Genomic DNA, 21,637 nt, shown 5'->3' with positions numbered 1-21,637 from the left:
ACTCCTGGTAAGGGATCATAGGGAGTAGCTTGTTTATTGCTCTTTATGCAAGCTAGCTCCCTATCCAAGCATTCTCTTCAGTCACAGATCAGTGGGCATAGCTTGCAGTTTTCTTCTTATGTGAGCCAGCCCCTCAACCAAGATTTATTACAGGTTGTAGGTGGGTTTGATATCCCTCCTCTCCCTCACTTTCCTCTGTGTTATACATCTACTGCTTTTTCAGCTTTCACGTCATGTTTCTTGACAGATCAGATACAAGTTATGAAGGTGCAGGCAGGCTGCACAAAAGCCATGTCCATACACATTATGCACATTCATAGCTTGTTCTGCACTCCAGCACAGTTCTTATGTGATATTATAATGATGGCTGCATAGGACAGCAGGGAGAATGAAGGGGAGGAAGTAAATCAAACCTGTACACAGCCTGTGATGAGGCTTGGACTGAGGGCTGTCTTGAATGTAGCAAACCAAGACCCCTGATCTGTGACTACAGAGAACAGACTTGGTCAGGAGCCTTGCTTGCATGAGATGCAAGGTTCAAGCCCTTTCCACTGATCTGACATAGTGCACCGTAATTAGTGATGGGCAGTCTGGCTCTTTTTGGTGATCTGGCTCCGCTCACCAAAAAGAGCCGGCTCTTTTGAATTCTAAATGGATCCCTATTAAATGTGTGTTCACCATAGGTGAACATATATTTAATATGACGATGACGCAGCCGAAACTCCGCCCACTCGCGATTAACCAATTAATTTGGGGAGTAGGCGGAGTTGGTTTGGATGGACGGAGTTACGTTCGACAAACCCCGAAATTTAACGCACAGTGAGACTTATCTTGAATAGTAGTAAAATCACATGATATGGCGTGTATGATCAGGAAGAGGGCTATGAGCCTTTATTGTTTTAAACAAAATGTACATAATAACAGTAATATTAATTAAAAGGTATACTTAGGGGAGATTGAAATACATTTTTACTTTTATTTTTCAAGCATATAATGGGGGATTGTGGAATACAAGAAGTGTTAAAGATTCTTGAAATGTAGCAACACTGTAGAGATCATATAATCAAAGTTGGCTTCTGACCCAAGTGGTTCTCGCACAGGTTTGAAAGTCATAGCTCAAAAATTCCAAGATGGCCTTACAACTGGTTCATTCCCAGTCACCTGCCTACCCCAACCAATCCAAGCCAAATCTGCTCGCAAATGGACCACTCCAAAAGAACCTGTCCCAGCTGCAGAGAAGAAGTGCAGATTTTCTTGTGAAGACCTGGAGAAAATAGAAAAACACCTGGAGAAATTGCTCATGCCAACAGACACTGCCAGTGAGTACTCACTAGTATATCTTCATGAAATGAAACCTTGACTTGTTTAGGAATATGATTTATGGCAGAGATTATTTCTGATATGTAGAAAGGCTGTTGCCACTGCTTCCCTGCGTTCATGTTCCTAGGATTCACCTTCTCATTCATAATATATGAAGTTGTGATGGAACAGGAGAGCAAGAAGAACATAAACATATGCGAAGATAACATTTGCTTGTGACTAGTGTTGAGCGATACCTTCCGATATCAGGAAATATCGTATCGGATTGGATCGGACCGATACCCAAAAAGTATCGGATATCGCCGATTCTGATACCGGAAACCAATGCAAGTCAATGGGACACAAATATCGGAATGAAAATAAACCCTTTCTTTCCTTGTAGGTTAATTCTATATGAAGTAAAACAACTAAGAATAATGTAGAATGTATTACATGAAAAGCCAGTAATTCATCAGCGGCATACACCGGTACCCGACAATTTACAACAGAAAGAATAGAGCTTCACACATAGATTAGATAGATAGAAACATGTCAGTCACATATATAATAAGTACAGTGATAGTGTTGGTTACTGTACTTGTCATTTAGTGTAAAGGATTTATTTAAAAATATAATAGTGTTTTCATGCACCGTCTCTTTAAAAAAGCCGGCCGGCAATTCAGCATCGGTACCCGACAATTTAGAATAGAAGGAATAGAGAATCATACATAGATTAGATAGATAGAAACATGTCAGTCACATATATATGAAGTACAGTGACAGTGTTGATTACTGTACTTGTCATTTAGTGTTAAAATAAAGGATTTATTTAAAAAAAAAATTGGCGTGGGGTTCCCCTTAATTTTAGGCTCTAGCGGAGGTTAAGCAGACGGCTGGGGCAGATGTTTGAAGCCTGGGAAGGGGGTAATACCCACGGAGCTTCCCAGGCTACTAATATGAGCCCCCAGCTGAATACCTAGCCTTTACTAGCTATTAAAATGGGGGACCCCCTCAAAAAAATGACGTGGGGTCTCCCCTAATTTAATAGCTAGCAAAGGCTAGGCAGACAGCTGGGGGCTGATATTAATAGCCCATGAAGGGTGCCATGAATATTGGCCCCCTCCCAGGCTAGAAACACCAGCCGTCAGCCGCCCCAGAAATGGCGCATCCATAGGGTAATAGGGTTGGGGTTGATGTCAGCTTATAATGCCAGCTGACATCAAGCCCAGGTTAGTAATGGAGAGGCGTCTATAAGACACCCAGAATAAAGTCCTTTAATTGAAATAAACACACAATTCTTTATTGTTCTAAATTAAACTCTACTTACCATCACGCCCATTCCAGCTGAAGCCAACGATCTCCTGCAATAAAAGAAAAATAATAAAGCAACCTCATCCTTACATTTCCATGGTTCCCAGGACAGCTTCAGTTCTGCTACATCGAGATGACAGGCTGGACCGCAGCAGAACGCTGCCATCCAGCCTGTCATCCCGCAGACACTGAGAAGCGCAGGCATGCTTGCGCTCCTCAGTGTCTCTCTGTGACGGCATCCAGATGAGCCGAGTTAATGTCCAATGAACTCAGCTCACCTCATGCACGTCACTGACAGCGTGGGAGAATTCTCCTGCACTCAGCGCTTCAGCGTGAGAATTTTCCCACGCTGTCAGTGACGTGCATGAGGTGAGCTGAGTTCATTGGACATGACCTCACCTCATTCACGTCACTGACAGCGTGGGAAAATTCTCACGCTGAAGCGCTGAGTGCAGGAGAATTTTCCCACGCTGTCAGTGACGTGCATGAGGTGAGCCGAGTTCATTGGACATGACCTCGGCTCATCTTTATGCCGTCACAGAGAGACACTGAGGAGCGCAAGCATGCCTGCGCTTCTCAGTGTCTGCGGGATGACAGGCTGGATGGCAGCGTTCTGCTGCGGTCCAGCCTGTCATCTCGATGTAGCAGAGCTGAAGCTGTCGTGGGAACCATGGAAAGGTAAAGATGAGGTTGCTTTATTATTTTTCTTTTATTGCAGGAGATCGTTGGCTTCAGCTGGAATGGGCGTGATGGTAAGTATAGTTTAATTTAGAACAATAAAGAATTGTGTGTTTATTTCAATTAAAGGACTTTTTTCTGGGTGTTGTGTTTTTTTTAAATACTTTACTAGAAATTCATGGTGGTCATGTCTAATATTGGCGTGACCCCATGAATTTCGGGCTTAGGGCCAGCTGATAATGCCAAGCTGGCCTTAACCCCTTTATTACCCAGTGAGCCACCGCACCAGGGCCCTGGATGAGTTGGGTACAGCGCCAGAAGATGGCGCTTCTATGAACGCGCCATTTTCCGGGGTGACTGCGGACTGCAATTTGCAGCGGGTGGGGCCCAGAAAGCTTGGGCCTCCCTACGCTGCGGATTCCAGCCCCCAGCTGCCTAGTTGTATCTGGCTGGACACAAAAATAGGGCGAAGCCCCACGTATTTTTTTTTTAAATTATTTCATGAAATTCATGAAATAATTAAGAAAAAAAGGGCTTCCCTATATTGTTGTGTCCAACCAGGTACAAATAGGCAGCTGGTGGTTGGGCGCAGCCCGTTCCTGCCTGCTGTACCTGGCTGGACGCAAATATAGGGCGAAGCCCCACATCAATTTTTTTTAAATTATTTCATGAATTTCCTGAAATAATTTTAAAAAAATTGACGTGGGGCTTCGCACTATATTTGTGTCCAGCCAGGTACAGCAGGCAGGAACGGGCTGCGCCCAACCACCAGCTGCCTGTTTGTACCTGGCCGGACACAACAATATAGGGAAGCCCTTTTTTTAAAAAATTATTTGATGAAATAATTTTAAAAAAATTGACGTGGGGCTTCGCCCTATTTGTGTGTCCAGCCAGGTACAACTAGGCAGCTAGGGGATGGAATCTGCAGCGCAGGGAGGCCCAAGCTTTCTGCCCCCCCCCCCCCCCCCCCGCTGCAAATTGCAGTCCACAGCCACCCCGGAAAATGGCGCGTTCATAGAAGCTGGATGCTGTACCTGGCTGGCATACAAAAATATGGCAAAGCCCACGTCAAAATTTTTGGGAAAAATTAATTAAAAAATAAATAATAATTTAGGGACTGCATCTTTATTAACTCCTCAAATGTCATTTAGTGTTAAAATAAAGGATTTATTTAAAAAAAAATTGGCGTGGGATCCCCCATAATTTTAGGCTCTAGCGGAGGTTAAGCAGACGGCTGGGGCAGATGTTTGAAGCCTGGGAAGTGGGTAATACCCACGGAGCTTCCCAGACTACTAATATCAGCCCCCAGCTGAATACCTAGCCTTTACTAGCTATTAAAATGGGGGACCCCCCAAAAAAAATGACGTGGGGTACCCCCTATTTAATAGCTAGCAAAGGCTAGGCAGACAGCTGGGGTCTGATATTAATAGCCCAGGAAGGGTGCCATGAATATTGGCCCCCTCCCAGGCTAGAAACACCAGTCGTCAGCCGCCCCAGAAAGTGCAACTCTGGCACTTAGCCTCGCTCTTCCACGCTGCCCTGGTGCGGTGGCAGGGGGTAATAGGGTTGGGGTTCATGTCAGCGCCAGCTGCCATGAAGCCCAGGTTAGTAATGATGGGCGTCTATAAGACACCCCCATTACTAACCTACAAAGTGTTAAAAAGAAAAAACACACTACACCCAGAAAAAAATAATTTATTTGAAATAAAACACACCATTTTATTTAATTCTTAGTTTACTAAAAAAAAATAGTTACCTGTCCACGTTCCAGCGCTGATCTCCCATGCACAGCTGTCACATCTGGAGATGGTGACAGCTGTGCATGGCTGCTGTAAGCTCACACTGCCGGGAACACGTCCGCTCCCGGCAGCGGGAGCCACTGACTGAGGTCACCGGAGTGCATTCAGGCAGCGCAGCTCCGCAGACCTCCTTTACGGCACTTCTGTACCATGGGAATTTCTCACGGTACAGCAGGGCCGTAAAGGAGCTAACCGGAGCAGCGCTGCCTGAACTCCGGCGAACCCGCTTATGAAATGACGGGGCTGCTTTACGGCCCCATTATTCTAGCGGCGGCAGCGGTTCAGAGCGGTCACATTCTATGTGGCTGCTCTAAACTGGAGATCATCGTGGGACACTCGTGGACTACTACGGAGGGGTAAGGATAAGGTTGTGGTTTATTATTTTATATTTTATTACAGGAGATCGATGGCTTCGGGGAATTAGGTGTATAGGTGTAGTTTTTTATTTTTTACTTTATTTTAGGTGGCGATCGGCGGTAATGTATGAACTAATTTATTGTAGGTAACCACTGGCCACCAATGACATGTATTTAAAATTTATTGGGGAAACAGTAGGGCAATTTAAATAACAGGATCAGGCTGATGGGAACTACTGCTCCCATCGAGCTGATCCTGCTGGCACGAGTGGACGGGGGACAGACATAGGCCGATGGGAGTAGTAGTGTCACATCGGCCTATGTCTGCCTGCACGCACACACCCGCACACACTCGCAGACATCGCACAGACACCGCAGACACCCCGCACACATCGCACAGACACCCCGCACACATCGCACAGACACCCCGCACACATCGCACAGACACCCCGCACACATCGCACAGACACCCCGCACACATCGCACAGACACCCCGCACACATCGCACAGACACCCCGCACACATCGCACAGACACCCCGCACACATCGCACAGACACCCCGCACACATCGCACAGACACACGCACCAATCATGACGGGCTGATCGTCTGGGAGGTGAGGCTGACCTGTGCGGCCGTGGGAAAGTTCATGTGAGTTCATGCAATGCAGTCAAGCATGAACTCGCGTGAACCCTCTGAGGGCACCGCGGCTACTTCAAATGAACAGCTGATCAGCATCACCTGATACCTCAGCTGTTCATTTGAAATAACCGGCGGGAAAGCACAGCACAGAACGGGAAAGCCGGCGGTGAAGTCTTTTCACTGCCGGCTTCCCCGCCCGGGTCCTTCGCTCCCCGCTCCTTGGTGCTGCGCTCCCCGCCCGGTCCTAACTTACGATCGGGATGGGAGGTGGCGAGGGGAGCGGAGGATCGGGGTGGGAGGCTGCGGGGAAGCAGTATGGGGCTGTGTGATTGTTTAAAAGCCGGCGGCTTTTTACCGCCCGCCGGCTTTTAAACGATCAGGAGAATTCTCCCACGCTGGGATGGCATTCTGATGACAGGCTGGATCGCAGCTGAGCGCTGCCATCCAGCTTGTCATCCTTCAGAGACACTGCAGAGCGCAGGCATTATGGAAACTTCCAATTCCGGTATTCGATATTGTAAAAGTATCGGAATTAAGTATCGGAATTCCGATACCGCGAATATCGGCCGATACCCGATATTTCAGTATCGGAATGCTCAACACTACTTGTGACTTGTAATAGGACTCTCTGTACAAGCAAATTGAGTTCTTCCCATATATGCAGCCAAAAGTGAAAGGTGGGGTATTGTAGTTAGATGATTGACAGCGGGAGAGCTGGGACAAGCGTGCAGAGAACCAGAGTGGTCTGAGTGCCGGAGGCAGGGAATCTGCCCATACCCAGATAACCTGACACCTACTAGTCGACATAAACCCAGAAACCAGGTTCAAAATGGCACATGGGGTACAATCCTAATTCCTGAAGGAGGCAATAGAGGAAAGTCTGTTTCTATAACCATGGATGGCTTTGTGCGAAAACAAAACTCATTTTACTCATTTGTAAATGCTTACAAAAATATTCATATGTTTATAGAAAATAACAGGGAAACTGCTAGTACTGCTGCTCTATTGCCCTTTCAAGGTCAGTGCTGATTTTAGAAGAAAAATATTTATGTAAATGTGTAAAATTATTCTTTTTATTAAAGGGAAAATGTCATATAAAATAACGCAATTGACCTGCAGATATGAGGTTAATCTGCAGATTAGTGTTCTGACACCATGTGGTGCACATACTGAGAGCCCCTCTGCCCCAAGGAAATGCACTTTTGTGACATCCTATTCTAAATCCATAGGCAGTAATATAGAGTTGGTCCCACTTTGAGGCTAAAATACCTTCTATTCTGAAAAGACTTTCTACAGTATATTTGAGCTTGATCTGTAAATTTATGTGGTCTCACTTTGTGGCTGAATTACTGTGGTTCCTAAAAACTTCTGCTTTTCAGTAATAATGTTGACAGTTGATTGTGGCATGAGGGAAGAACTTTCACTATTTGACTTGTTACCGCGGTGGTTGCCTATTGCAGGGCCATGGGATCTGTCACCACATTTGACCTATCTATAACCTGTATGCCCATATTAATAGTTTAGACAGCTGAAAGAAGTCCTACCGGTATGCCTCATATCAGATGCCTTGTTGTGGAGAAATCATCTTTTATCACTTTATATAAATGACCTCTTTCAAGCTATGGGGAGGACGCTGCTTGGAAGATAACTCTGCCTCCACAGCTTATTATACATGAAGGGGGAGTTACCAGTGTGAGACAAGTAACTAACACAGAACAGAAGAAATGAAATTTTGTCTTCTTGCAAACACATTTTTTTGCTTCTCTCTGACCTCTGCTGTAACAATATTACAACCCTGTCTGCCTGTGAGATGGAAGCTGAGAAGAACCTGCAGATGTATCAGGTATAATCACACACAGCTCCGCAGTGAGACCAGGAGAACAGAGAGCGGCCATCACACATCACACTGGTAACTCCACCTCATGTATAATAAGCTCTGGAGGCAGAGTTATCTACCAGGCAGCGTCTGCCCCCCAGCCTGGAAGAGGTCATTTATATAAAGTGATAAAAGATGTTTCTCCACAAGGCATCTGATATGAGACCTACAGGTATCACTCTCCTCACCAGTCTATAATCTATATGCCCATATTAATAGTTTACATAGGTCAAATGTGATGACAGATTCCCTTTTAAATTCAGTGAGCTGTTTAGGACGACTCATTCATTCACAAATGTTTGTAAGGCCAAATTCCATATCCATGCACTGATTTCCTGCGCGTCTTCTGACCTGAACTTGAGAGCTATTGAGTTTGGGTTTGGAGAACTACAGTCTATGAATAACGGGCCGTGACACACAGATGTGTGATTGACAAAACTGGTGACAGGCTTCTTTAAGGCTGCACTTATGAACTATGCCCATTACCTTTAAGATCATAAGAATGTTGTTCCTGCAACCCCTTTGTATCCTCAGATGTGCCCCTAAATACCTCAGAAAAAGTGTTTTATACTTGTCCCCAGGGCTGTGGAGTCTGTAAGCCAATCCTCCAACTCCTCAATTTCCCCGACTCCACAGCACGGCCTCACTACTGAGCATAAAGCGCAGCACAGGTTCACCTCACCTAAAAGCCGAGATCCTTAGATCAGGAACAGAACTAACATTTATAGGACATTTCATAACTTTCACAAATTTTTATGAAAACATTTACAGCACATTCTGCATTGTACTAATGTACCCAATTTATTATATATTTTAGGAGTTGGTCCATTTTATACCAAATCCACTAAAATGGACACAGACTCCACAGCCCTGCTTGTCCCTCACTGTATGTAAATTGTCCGGTCGGTGTTTCCAGATTGTGATCAGCGCCACCTCGGTCCCTCCGGGCGTGAGACTTTGTGCACTACGTGGATGACGGGGAGATGTCATCCACTTATATGCAGTTAGAAGAGGCGGCGTTTAGATCCCTGGTGTGCTACTGTTGATTATTTTTTTTATTTTTTTTTATACTGCTCTTTCACTTACTAAATATATGCCTAAAAGAAAAATTGCTGTTGGGTCTCATTATTACCGGGGACCCTAAACTTTGAATATAATATATATTGTTTGCAATATAGATGGTATCACTACTTTCTGTTGCTTTTAGGTCGTCTCAGCAGATTATCCACTGGAAGATCAGAGTCTAAAACAGCCAACTCCAGAAACAGCCAAGTCCCATCGTCTGCCAGTTCCGCCAGTTCCCGGTCTATCCGCAGCATCAGCCCACACTCCAGACCATGGAAATAGTGTTCACCCTATGTAATAAACATCTGTTCTCGCTCATCCCCACATGTCTGTGCCCAGTAGAGCCGTTCTTTTCCATGCTCCAGCAGTATTGCTAGCTTGTCTCTGGTGGGAGGGGGTGCGGGTCAAATAGAACGCTGTTTACAGGTTATTTAAGTCAATGTATAGAAGAAACGGTTAATTTAAGTTGTTTTTATTTATATGTAGTTGGTTGCAGTTTTCTTGTAGGTCATAGAATAGGTCCCCGAGGGCTTTTGGACTCTTCAGGTTTAGAGATTGCTGTTACTTTTACTCTTGTACATAATACTACTCCATGGTCTACGTATGACTACCTGACTTTGTCCGTCTTTACAACCGTCACAATTGTGACTGAACACTTAGATTATCCGTGCAATGTTTTTTGGGTTTTTTTCTTTACTGTTTGATCATAAAACAAAGTGTTCATGGTACTGGGCATTCAGCCTGATGGGATGTGTGGGCACGGTTTTGAGGCTTCCCCACGTATGACTATCTGACTTCATATCTGTCCTTACAACCCCAAGTCCTGTATGATAAACTACAAGCAAAATTAGTTGTTTATGATTTTTTTTTTGAGAAGCATAAATGTCACCTTTATTGTGACTGAAGACTTTTTGCTTATCTGTGCATTTTTTTTCAAATTTTTTGATCTTATTAACTAACAATATGTGCATGATACACGGCATTAAGTCTGGTAGCATGTGTAGGGACAGCTTTGACTTCCTCTCTTTTTAAAGGGGTATTCCCCTCTCCAACATCATATTCAAATATGTAGCAGGTGTAATAATAATATTAGCAAATACCTCCAATTAGAAGTGTAGTACAGTTTTTCTGATTCACTAGGTCTCTTTCCTCATGTGCAGGCCATTGCAGGACTTTAGGTATCCACGGTTACGACCACTAGCAACTAGCTAACTAACTGTCACTATATCAGTGGTCGTAACCACCTTAGGTCCTGCAATGCCTGCACATGAGGAAAGAGACATAGCGAATCAGAAGAACTGTACTACATTTCTAATTGGAGATATTTGCTAATATTATTATTATTACACCTACTACATATTGGGATAAGATCTTGGAGACGGGAATACCCCTTTAAGTTGTTACCTTTCCTAATTTCAGATTCTCAGCACATGCCTCCATAGAGTACAGGCTATAGTTTGCCAGCATTGTACTACAGACCTCCATAAAACAAATGTAAATTCTGCATTTAGTGTGGCTCCTTCTCCCAGCAATTAATACTGGATAACTGCACTGCATCAGAGAATCGCTATTTAAACAATTCGCTAATATGTTTTCATTTTATCTGTGACCAAAATAAATTACAATTTCAGAATGTCTTAAATTAAATTGGAAAATGTTTTTTTTTATGCTGAGATGTGCAACTTTATGAAAATTTAGCCACTTTCCAATAGACAAAAATAAAGAAATTTTGATCCTTTGCCAGTAATATACTGCAGATACAAAGTGAACTTGCGTGACCACAACACCAAATAGTACTAGGGCTGTGTGTGAAACAAATAGGAGCTGTTCTGCAGTACTCTGCAGCTGCCACAACGCATTGAACAGCATTGCACTGTGCAGCTCTATTCAGTATGTGTACATCCAACCGCTGCCTGTGCTTCTTACAGCTGATTGGTAGGAGTGTGGGGTGTTGGACCCCCACCAGTCTGACACTGATGTCCTAACCTAAGGGTCATCAACATCCTGTCATTCACTAATTCTGGAAATCCCTTTAAAACATGATAAAGAAAAGGGAGTCTCTGCAGCTTTTAAACCATACATTCTTGTACTGTTTTTGCAGCAGCATAAATGTGAAAATGAAAATTACATTTTAGTTTAGCATGCACGTGCTTTGACCCCGGCCCTAAAGGTTGAAGTGGAAGCTTGTGTATTAGGAGATCCATAACCATCTTACAAGCATCAGGCAACCTGAAGCTCGCAACAGCCATCAATCGAGAAGTGGAGAGTCGAGGGCACTTTAATCTTAGCAACTGCCTTTGGAGCTCTTGTGGGAGCATCACACACCAAAATAGAATGAAATGTAATTATATTGCTTTTAAAAAAAATATAGAAAGGTAAGTTTAAACACATCTCTCCTACATCAGTATAGTGCTCCTATCAATTTTGCACTGGCAAAATTGCTCACACACCCTTTAATTTGATGTTTATATTCCTCAAAAATGAATGTCTCATTTCTGTAAAACCATTGGACCAAATCATGTTTTATTTTCTATAATAATAATAATAGACCTATCTGCATGACATACTTGCATTTAGACAATCCAGTTCTAGCTTTTGCATGGCTATGTCGTTCTGCATTCCTGAAGCTTAAAAGGGAGTCTAACACCCCAGAAATGCAAACTGAACTAATTAAACAGTTATGATTTTTATTGGAGCCAAGTCCCCTACATATCAGCAGTATACATTTCACTGTTGTAATTAGTTTGAAAACTCTTTATATAACATATGCAAATGAGTGGGGTTTGGTGCACTCTTGGAGTGGCAAAGAGCCAGTGCATCGTTAGACCTCCCTCCTGCATAGTCAGAGTACACACCCATCTCCGTGGTTAGGGCTCAGGCAGCACTCGCTCTGGTCAATAAAGTGCTGTCAATCAGAGTCAGGGAACTGCTCAGTATGCAAATTGAGGGAGTTGTAATGATGCTCCAAGCTCTCGGCCACGCCTAGAGTGCACCAAAGCACCCTCATGTGCATATGTTATATAAAGCATTATAAAACGAACTTCAACAGTGAAATGTGTACTGTTGATATGCAGGGGACTTCCTCCTATAAAAATCATAACTGCTTAATTAGTTAAGTTGCATTTTGGGGGTGACAGACTCACTTTAATTTGGGAGCTGCCATTCTGGAGATTACTCTACTAGGGCTACAGTTATGCCTAGGCTGGGTATTTTCCCCAGGTGGTATTGTCATGAGCCACTTAAATGATGTTCCAAGAAATTTTCAATTGGTGGCATCTATTTGTCAAAGTTTTTGTTTCGACTTGCTATGATTCATAAGGTTTGGGTTATGGCTATATATAGTTTTTATTGTATAGGATATGGCTGCAATTGTCCCTTTATAAACAGGATGAGCGTTATTTTAGGTTTTAAATGCTTAAACTCAAATATATCCAAAGTGACTTTCTACTAAAATATTCTTCTAAATGGGAGTTTTCTCGTCTTCTATATAAAGTGATAACCTATCTCTAGAATATGCCATCCCCTTAAAATCAAGCAGTCCATCCACTGAGACCCCAATGATTCTGAGAACAGACAATAATGCTGGTTTAGGGCTGTGTTCTCTTTTAACTGTTCCATATAGAACGCCATGCTCTTCACCACTTCAATTGGGCAGTTTCTTGCATAACAAATCAAGGAAGCACTGTCCTTCAGAAAAAATAGAGGTTCCAGCACTACACCAGCATCACATTCACTTCATTCTCTGGATTGGTGAGGGTCCTAGAGGTTGGACCTTCACAGAACATAAAGTGATGGCATAGCTTCCTGGTAAGTAATCACCTGCCGCAGTCGGTGCTTCATGGGAATTCTAGTTTTCCAACGGCTGGATAGCGACTGGTTTAGAAAAGTGTGTTTTACCATGAGAAACCCCCTTTGAGCTTGTCCCAGATATGGTATAATTTGTAAGTATGTCACATAAACCATGAAATTAATTTGTAAATCATTGAGGATAGTATGGGCACAGATACTTATGTGCTTACCACTGTAAACCAATTGGCTAGGCTACATTTACACACATTTTTTCTCGGACAGCTCACCACCCCATGAATTTACATTTATCCATACACACATACGAATGAAAAATGGATCCGTCTGATCCGTGAGTCTCCGAGCATGTCCTATTCTCAGCCGTTTTGTGTATCAGACTTAGCCATTACAGTCTTTGGGAATCTGATAAAAACCAGGGTCCGTATAAAGAAAAGTTCATGCAGTCTATCGGCTTTAGTTTTAAAAAAAAAGGATGAGAAAATAATAACATGGAAAATGGATGAAACGTGTGGGAAAATTGGTTTGTTTTTTGATTGCTGTAAAAAGAAACGGATGTGTGACTGTAGCCTTACATAGATTAAAGAATTCTGCACTCCACTATGAAAGGCAGGTTAGATAATTTATTCATATGCAATCCAAAACAGAAAAAAGTAACGTTTCAGTCCACACTTTGGACCTTGGTTTGACTCAAACCATTTGCCACGATGAGACAATAGTAGAAGAGGATGAAAAGCGCAAAAGTAAATATGGCAGCTGTCGCTGTATGTGGTGCGCCAGTTCTATAATCTATGCTAGAACACGGAGGGGATCCCTACTCAAGCACCATGAATAAAAACCTGGAATGCTGGATACTGCCTACTTTACTACTGAATGTAGTCTAAGGCTGCGTGCCCACCATGCGTTTCCGCTGCGGAATTTCCGCAGCGGAAACGCATCAAAAACGCTTGGTAATCCGCACCACATGGTCCCCAATGGCATTCCGCAATGTCAATGCACATGCTGCGGATTTTTCTGCAGCGCTCATAAATCCGCAGCATGTTCATTAATTTTGCGGAAGCGCAGTGGAATTGCCGCCATTGACTTGCATTGAGACGCATAGAATGCGCGTCTGTACATTTGTACACGCGGATAATATGTGTTTCAATGTGCGTATGGTACCCAGTTCTGGAGGAGAGGAGACTCTCATCCAGACCTGGGTACCATTGTACCTGTAAAAAAAAGAATAAAATAACAAATAAAGTTTATATTCACCTGTCCGACGGCTCTCTCTGCATGCCGGCAGCGCTGAAGGACCTTCGGTGATGTCACAGTCATGTGACCGCAGGCCATTCACCGCTGTGTCTCGCGATATGCCGGCAGACAGGAACGAGCGCTGCAGCACACGCCGGGGCATCGGGGGTGAGTATAGCTTTATTTTAAGCATCGTTTTACGGTCACACTATATAAATCTATGCTGTTTGCATGGATTTATACAGTGTGACCTAGTTGACAAGCACGTTCCCAGTGATGCTAATCGCCTGGAAAGCGCTTGTCAATCTGCATGCGGAAACGCATGTGAATCCGCATGTGATTCCGCATGTATTCTGCAGGAAAAACGCATGTACAATCTGCATGCGTTTTTTCTGCCAGGGAGATGCAGAAATGCTGCAGAAATTTTCAGCTTCATTACTGCATCGTGGGCACATAGCCTTAGGCTTCTCGAGGAGCCATAAAGGCATTTCACCAGTATTTTCCTTTCATTGCTGTGCTAGTACCAAGATACCAGTTAACTAAACAATTTTTTTGGCTGACTTCTCTATGAAGCGTGCTTGGTTGGACCTGAAATGGATTCTATTTTGAGGGAAAGATGGATAAGCAGTTGCCAGTTAACTTTGATGCTACTTAGTCTTCGTTTCTGGTAGTGCATTATATCATGAAGCATTTAGGCTGATCTCAGGTCATTAGTTTTTGCAGATCCATTAAATTTCTTCATGATTTGCCAAGCATCCAATATATACTTTAAGTCTTTGTGACTTGTTTAAACAGTGGAACATTTTGATCACTATTCAAGTTCAGGTTTTTTATTCTTTCCATATAATAAAACATGGCTAAAAACAGGACAAGATCAAAGACCATCGATGGGGCAAACTTCTATGAATTGCAGTGAGTGGTAGTTAAATGCCTATCTCCAAGATCCTATCTCAATATGTAGTAGGTGTAATAATAATAGCAAATACCTCCAATTAGAAATGTAGTATAGTTCTTGTGATAAGCTATGTTGCTTACCCCATGTGCAGGGCATTGCAGTAGCTCAGATGTCCATGGTTACGACCACTAACAACTAACTGTCACTATATAAGTGGTTGTAACCATGGGTACTTAAGCTACTGGAAATACCCCTTTAAGGATAAACAGAATTTTGCTTGTAGAATTTGAATTGTGTTGGCAAAGACACATCCTAAATTGTATGGTGACTTCTGAACACCCTTCATAATTAATTTCAATAAAAAGTTGAGTACCTTTCTAATATGTGGCACCCCAGGGGTCTGGTTTCCACAGTAACGGCAATGTTATGTCTGAGAGCAGGTGGGAGGTCTCTTGGTCAGGGATCCTGTGCATGCCACACCTCCTGCCCAGTCCTGGGAGGGGAAGAACTTCCCCTATATAAACCTAGGGCTGAGGCAGGGTTAGTGAGTAGAGAAGAAGTAGAGACAGAGAAGAGAAGCAGATATAGGAAAGAACATCAGGAGCTCTGTGGGAGCAGTGCTACAAGGAGTCAGGGGCTGGCAGCTGCAGAGCTCGCCCTGACTGAGAAGTTATCACCGGACCCGGAGTCCGAGGCTGTGGGGACTAACTCCTATCCAGCAGCAGAAACCGACCGGCAGGGGATTGCAGGTCCTCTGGCCCAGAAACCCGAAGGCACGGTCACACGCGTGGGACCAGCACCGCCGTCGTGGAGCGGAAGCTACTAGAAGGCCCCGAGTCACCGGCCATACGGGTGAGCACCACACGGTACACTCAGGGACGTGGGCTACTTATACCCGCTTCTAGCAAGGTAGCCAGAAGAGTATCGTTAGTTTGGGAGGCCTACAACTCCGCCTGGCCAGGGGAGATCCCATCTGCTCAAGGACTGACCAGGCCCCAATCGCTAGCCAGTACTCCGGGAGGGTCTATCGTTGTCACCAGTAAAGACCCTGAACTACACCGTACCGTCTCTGAGTGGTTCCTGCTACCCCCATCATCCACGTCGGCTGCCCTGAGGCCATACCCCTCCCGTTGGGGGTTATACTATCACGCTGCACAATCCTACCACCGGCCTCAGCGGTCTGCCCTGCAGCAGCAGCTCCTTAGCTGTACTCAACGGGTGGCGTAGTCGTCCAACATCTACCGCTAATACAGCACCACTTAGTCTGACTCCCTGGGCACGGACCGGATCACCGCCACGAGACTACAACCCTCAAGAGATCCGGCTCCGGGTAAGCTCCCGCATGCGCAACGCAGCGCGACACAGGCCCAGGGGCGCGTCAACTTTTGGCGTAGTCGGCAGGATTTCGTGCCCGCAACCACCGGGTACTGCGTGCCTGAAAAAGACTGTTCAAACTTACCTGTGGTGAAGATTCCCGCCATCCGGCGCCATCTTCCGCTTCCTTCCCGCCATCGGTGGAGTTTTCCCGCCATCCGGCGCCATCTTCGGCCTTCTTCCCGCCATACGTGGAGTTTTCCCGCCATTGGACGCCATCTTGAGGACGCCGCGCGGGAAGAAGAGGGGCGTGGACTCCGAAAGCGCGCGAGAACTGAAGCCCCGCCTCACGTCCGGACGTTGCGTAAGGTCCTGGAAGGAGCCCAGCAGACGCCGACGTCACAGGAGCGCGACGGAAGGTCCTCAACCCTGACGATCCACTGCGGAGCCGCGGCCTACGGAAGAGGATCATCGCAAGGTAGGCCACGGTCCACTAGGGGGGAGAAGGATGTCGGATACGGAGGAGAGCTTCACCGCTTCAACCCCCGCCAGTGCCACCGCTGTTGCGGTCATGCCTTTCACCATGCCCTATATCCCGGGGGCAGCCTGGCTACCCCAGTACTCAGGGGAGTCACATACCCTGCATGACTTTAGAGAAAAGCTGGATAGCCTCTTCCAGGTGTACCCCCTCACAGAGGAGCAAAAAGTGAGCATCCTGGTGGCCCAATTAACCGGAGCAGCCCAAAGGGAGGTAAAGTCCTGGCCACCTGGGGGGAGGACTGTCGCAGGGATACTAACCCGGCTGAGGGACACCTTTGATACCCGCACCTCAGCCGAGATCAAGCTTAGATTCTACGGGTGCAAACAGCGGGCACATGAGAGTATAAGGGACTATGCCCTGAACCTACAAGAGGCCCTGAGAGCCATTAAGCAGACCGACCCTGACGGCGTGGGAGACGAGGACAGGCTGTTGACTGAACAATTTATAGAGGGTTTATATTGCAATGCCCACCGAACCCAGTTGCGGGCAATGGCCTTACAGGACCCTCATCTGGGATTTGCACAGTTCAAGGACAGAGCCATCCGGGTGCTTCGAGAACCGGCACCAGGTGGCGTTGTGACCCCCAGACGCCCCACTACCACTTACCACCAGGAGGCGGCGCCCTTGTCGGCAGGGCCTGTGGGAGCTGATGCGCAGGCTTTGAACAATGACCCGGCTCCAGACCTGCACCATCAGGTCCAAGAGCTAGCTAAAAGCGTTGCTGCGCTAACCCGAACTGTGCAGTCTTTACAGGTTTCCACTCCAGGGAAGATCCAGCTGGCATCCAGACCGGAGGACATCCCGTGGCGTCGACCAAGGAGGACCCCACCGGCCAGAGGAAGACCCAGCGACCGATACAACGAGGACGGACGACCCATCTGCCGTCGCTGCAATCAACCCGGACATATGGCAAGGTACTGTCCTTTAAACTGGCACAACCTGGGGTAGAGGGCCAACCCCCAGGAAAAAGATCACCAGGCCCATCGAACTGGCGCGACAAATATGTGGGAGGACGTCCAGTCTTACCCGTGGTACTGGATGGCATTCCTATGAGTGCCCTACTGGACACCGGGTCACAGGTCACCACCATCCCGTACGTGCTCTTCAAGCAGTACTGGAATGACTCGGATATCACCCGCTACCCTGACGACGACTTGAGTATCATCGCCAGCAATGGTCAGCCCGTGCCACAGATTGGATTTAAAGAGGTGACCATTAAAATCGGTAGAGTCGAACTGGCAGCACAGGGACTGATCATTGTAGACATTGACAAACACGAGAGTCACCCAAAGATAACTCTAGGAACTAATGTAATTGAAAATTGTCTTGCAGAGGTGATTTTCCTTTTACAGCAGGTTGCCAAGAACGCCAGCTCCGGCCAGCAGCGAGTGCTCCAGAAAGAGATCCGGGCACTGATGCGACGGCAACAGCTAGAACTCTCCGGTGGTGAGATTGGTAGCGTGCGAATGTGTGACCCTTTCCCTATTGCCATGCCCCCGAAAAGTGAAATGATGATTTGGTGCCGGGCAGATATTGGTCTGAGAGGTAGAGATTACCAGGCAATGGTAGAACCAGTTTACTCAGACAGTAGGCCCACCATTTTGACAGCACGGGGGGTGGTCAATGTACGCCATGGGAGGGTGCCCGTTCGCATAATAAATATCGGGAAGAGGGAAGTGTACCTGCCCCGGTATGCCACGCTAGCCAAATTGTATACCATCAATCAAGATTCCATACAGTCCGTAGAACCCTTGCCTTCATCTTCCCCGGAGGAAGGTAACGGCTCTCAGAAAACAATGGAGGACTGGTGTCAGCAACTACATTTGGGTACTGACTCCACTCCCTCACACCAGAAACAGGGAGTCTATCGGGTGGTGCAAGAGTACGAGAGAGTGTTTAGTAAACACCCGTTAGACTTCGGGCGAGTCAAGGGGGTAGAACACCACATCCCCACGGGAGACCATCCTCCCATTAAAGAGAGGTATCGACCCGTACCCCCTGCACACTACCAACACGCCAAGGGGATGCTTAGAGACATGAAGGAGGCTGGGGTGATCAGGGATAGCTGTAGCCCCTGGGCAGCTCCACTAGTCTTAGTCAAAAAGAAAGACAACACCATGAGGATGTGTGTAGATTACCGGAAAATCAACCGTATCACACACAAGGATGCGTACCCCTTACCAAGGATAGAGGAGTCTTTGGCTGCTTTAAGATCTGCTAACTTCTTCTCTACCTTGGATCTCACTAGTGGGTACTGGCAGGTTCCTGTAGCAGAGGCGGACCGGGAGAAGACCGCATTCACCACCCCGATGGGACTTAGCGAGTTTACCTGCATGCCGTTCGGACTCTGCAATGCACCAGGAACCTTCCAACGATTAATGGAGTGTTGTCTGGGCCACAGAAACTTTGAGACGGTCCTGTTGTACCTGGACGATGTCATCGTATATTCCAAGACGTATGAGGACCACCTGAAACACCTGGCGGAAGTGTTCGAAGCTCTGGCAAGCTACGGCCTAAAGGTGAAACCCTCCAAGTGTCACCTCCTGAAACCAAAGGTGCAGTACCTGGGACACGTGGTGAGCGCTGATGGAGTGGCTCCCGACCCTGATAAGATCACCGCAATTAAGGAATGGCCAAGTCCCTCCAGTGTAAAGGAAGTGCGGCAGTTCCTCGGGTTGGTAGGCTATTACCGCAGATTCATCCCCGGTTTCACCAAAAAGGCAGCTCCTATGCAGGACCTCCTGATAGGCCAGTCCCGGAAGGCCAAGAACCAGAAGCCACCCTTCAGATGGGAGAAGTTAGAAGAAGAGTCCTTCCGCCAGCTGAAGATGGCCCTCACGGGGGATGAAATCCTGGCGTACCCTGATTACAGCCAGCCCTTTATCCTCTACACCGACGCAAGTAACATCGGGCTAGGAGCCGTGCTGTCCCAGATCCAGCAGGGGAAAGAACGAGTAATCGCTTACGCCAGCCGAAAACTGCGACCCACCGAAAGAAACCCTGAGAATTATAGCTCATTTAAGCTAGAGTTCCTGGCAGTGGTGTGGGCAGTCACCGAACGCTTTAAGCACTACCTCGCTTCTTCCCGGTTCACCGTGTACACGGATAACAACCCGTTGACACACCTGGACACTGCAAGACTCGGTGCCCTAGAGCAGAGATGGATGGCCCGTCTGTCCAACTACGAGTTCACAATCAAATACCGGGCAGGACGCTCCAATACCAACGCGGACGCCCTGTCCAGGATGCCAAACCTACCGGACGTAGGAGAAGATCCAGAGGGACTGGAAGAAGTCGAACTCCCCGCGTTCCACCGTCATGGGACTATCCAGTATTCCCATCGGGTAAGGAGTAAGCAAGCCGCTACGTTTAACCCCTTGCCTCACTACAACTGGGAGGAAACGCAAGACAGTGACCCTGCCGTCCGGCTGGTGAAGGAGATGCTGACTCGGCCAGAGGCTCGCCTTGACCCAGACGCTCCGGAGGAAGCCAAGCAACTGTGGGCTGAGAAGAGTCGACTGTTCCTTTACAAGGGGAAGTTGTGCCGCAGAATGGTTAACTCCCGGACGCATGAACTAATCTGGCAAGTAGTGGTGCCACGGAGAGACGCAGTCATGGTGATGGAAGCATACCACGACGGGGCTGGACACTTTGGATGGAAGAAGCTGGAGTTCCTGCTGCGTGGGCGGTTCCACTGGGTAGGCATGAGGGGAACCATCGAGAGGTGGTGCAGAGACTGTGGCCCGTGCAACCTAAGAAGGAAGGACCGTGCCAGCCAGAAGACTCCCCTGCAGTCCATCGTCACCCGGCAGCCGTTGGAACTGGTAGCCTTGGATCATGTAAAACTGACCCCAAGCAGAAGTGGCTACGTCTACGCGTTAACCATTGTGGATCATTACTCCCGGTTCTTGGTTGTCGTCCCCGTTAAGGACTTAACGGCTCAAACAGCAGCTAGAGCCTTCCAGCAGCACTTCTGCCGTCCACACGGGTACCCGGACCAAGTGCTGACGGACCAGGGACCTGCCCTTGAAGCGGAGGTCTTCCGGGAATTCTGCAATCTGTATGGCTGCCGGAAGATAAGGACGACACCCTATCATCCGCAAACTAATGGACTTTGTGAGAAAATGAACCAGGTGGTAATGGATCTCCTGAAAACGTTGCCCCTGGAAGAACGCAGTCTGTGGCCTGAGAAGCTGCCCAATCTAGTGGACCTATACAACCACATCCCGGTAGGTTCCACCAACTGTACCCCGGCTTACCTAATGAGGGCGAGACCTGGTAAGTTACCTGTTGACCTGGAAATGGGAGTCCTGACACCCGAGGACACTTCACCAGAAGCAGACTGGGACACAGAGAGGCAGCAGCAGTACCGGAAAGTACAGGAGAGCGTGGAGCGAAGTCTCTGTCAGGCTAGGGAAAGACAAGAGAAAACTTACAACCAGTATGCTCCCGCTGTTCCCCTGGTACCCGGAGAGCAGGTCTTGAAGAGGAAAAGACGGCTCAACAAGTTGGACGACCAGTGGGAGAAGGACCCGTACACCGTACTGCCCTCAAGCCACGAGAACCCGAAAGTCTGTACCATCAGTAAAGACGGAGGGGAGACCATAGCCATTGTATCCCGGGATCACCTGAAGAAATGTCCTGAACAGCTACGGAACCCTGAAGAGGAACAAGAAGACCATCGACCCGTAGAGGAAAGGGAAGATATGGTTAGTACTGTGCTCGGAGACTTCCCTCGGTCCTGGACTCAAGTCAATGGTGCAGTTGTGGTACCCGTCCTCACGTTCCTCCAACCAGCATCCCAAGTGACTACGGAGCAACAGGAA

General features: G+C 46.9%; 1 protein-coding gene across 1 annotated transcript in view; it reads left to right on the top strand.

The window, feature by feature from the left end:
- CEP41 (centrosomal protein 41) overlaps window positions 1-10,678 on the top strand; it is a 67,041-nt gene extending 56,363 nt beyond the window's left edge. Inside the window, exons 10-11 of the mRNA XM_073652496.1 lie at window positions 1,101-1,319; window positions 9,167-10,678. Of these exons, the coding sequence (XP_073508597.1) occupies window positions 1,101-1,319; window positions 9,167-9,306 (359 nt within the window). The 3' untranslated portion in view covers window positions 9,307-10,678. The remainder of the gene's footprint in view (window positions 1-1,100; window positions 1,320-9,166) is intronic.
- The last annotated feature ends 10,959 nt before the right edge of the window (window positions 10,679-21,637 follow it).

Source organism: Phyllobates terribilis, unplaced genomic scaffold (genome assembly GCF_046119375.1).
Source record: "Phyllobates terribilis strain yellow unplaced genomic scaffold, ASM4611937v1 Scaffold_11__3_contigs__length_659146591, whole genome shotgun sequence".
In the NCBI taxonomy this organism is placed as follows: Eukaryota; Metazoa; Chordata; class Amphibia; order Anura; family Dendrobatidae; genus Phyllobates; species Phyllobates terribilis.
This window is presented reverse-complemented; position numbering and strand designations above follow the sequence as displayed.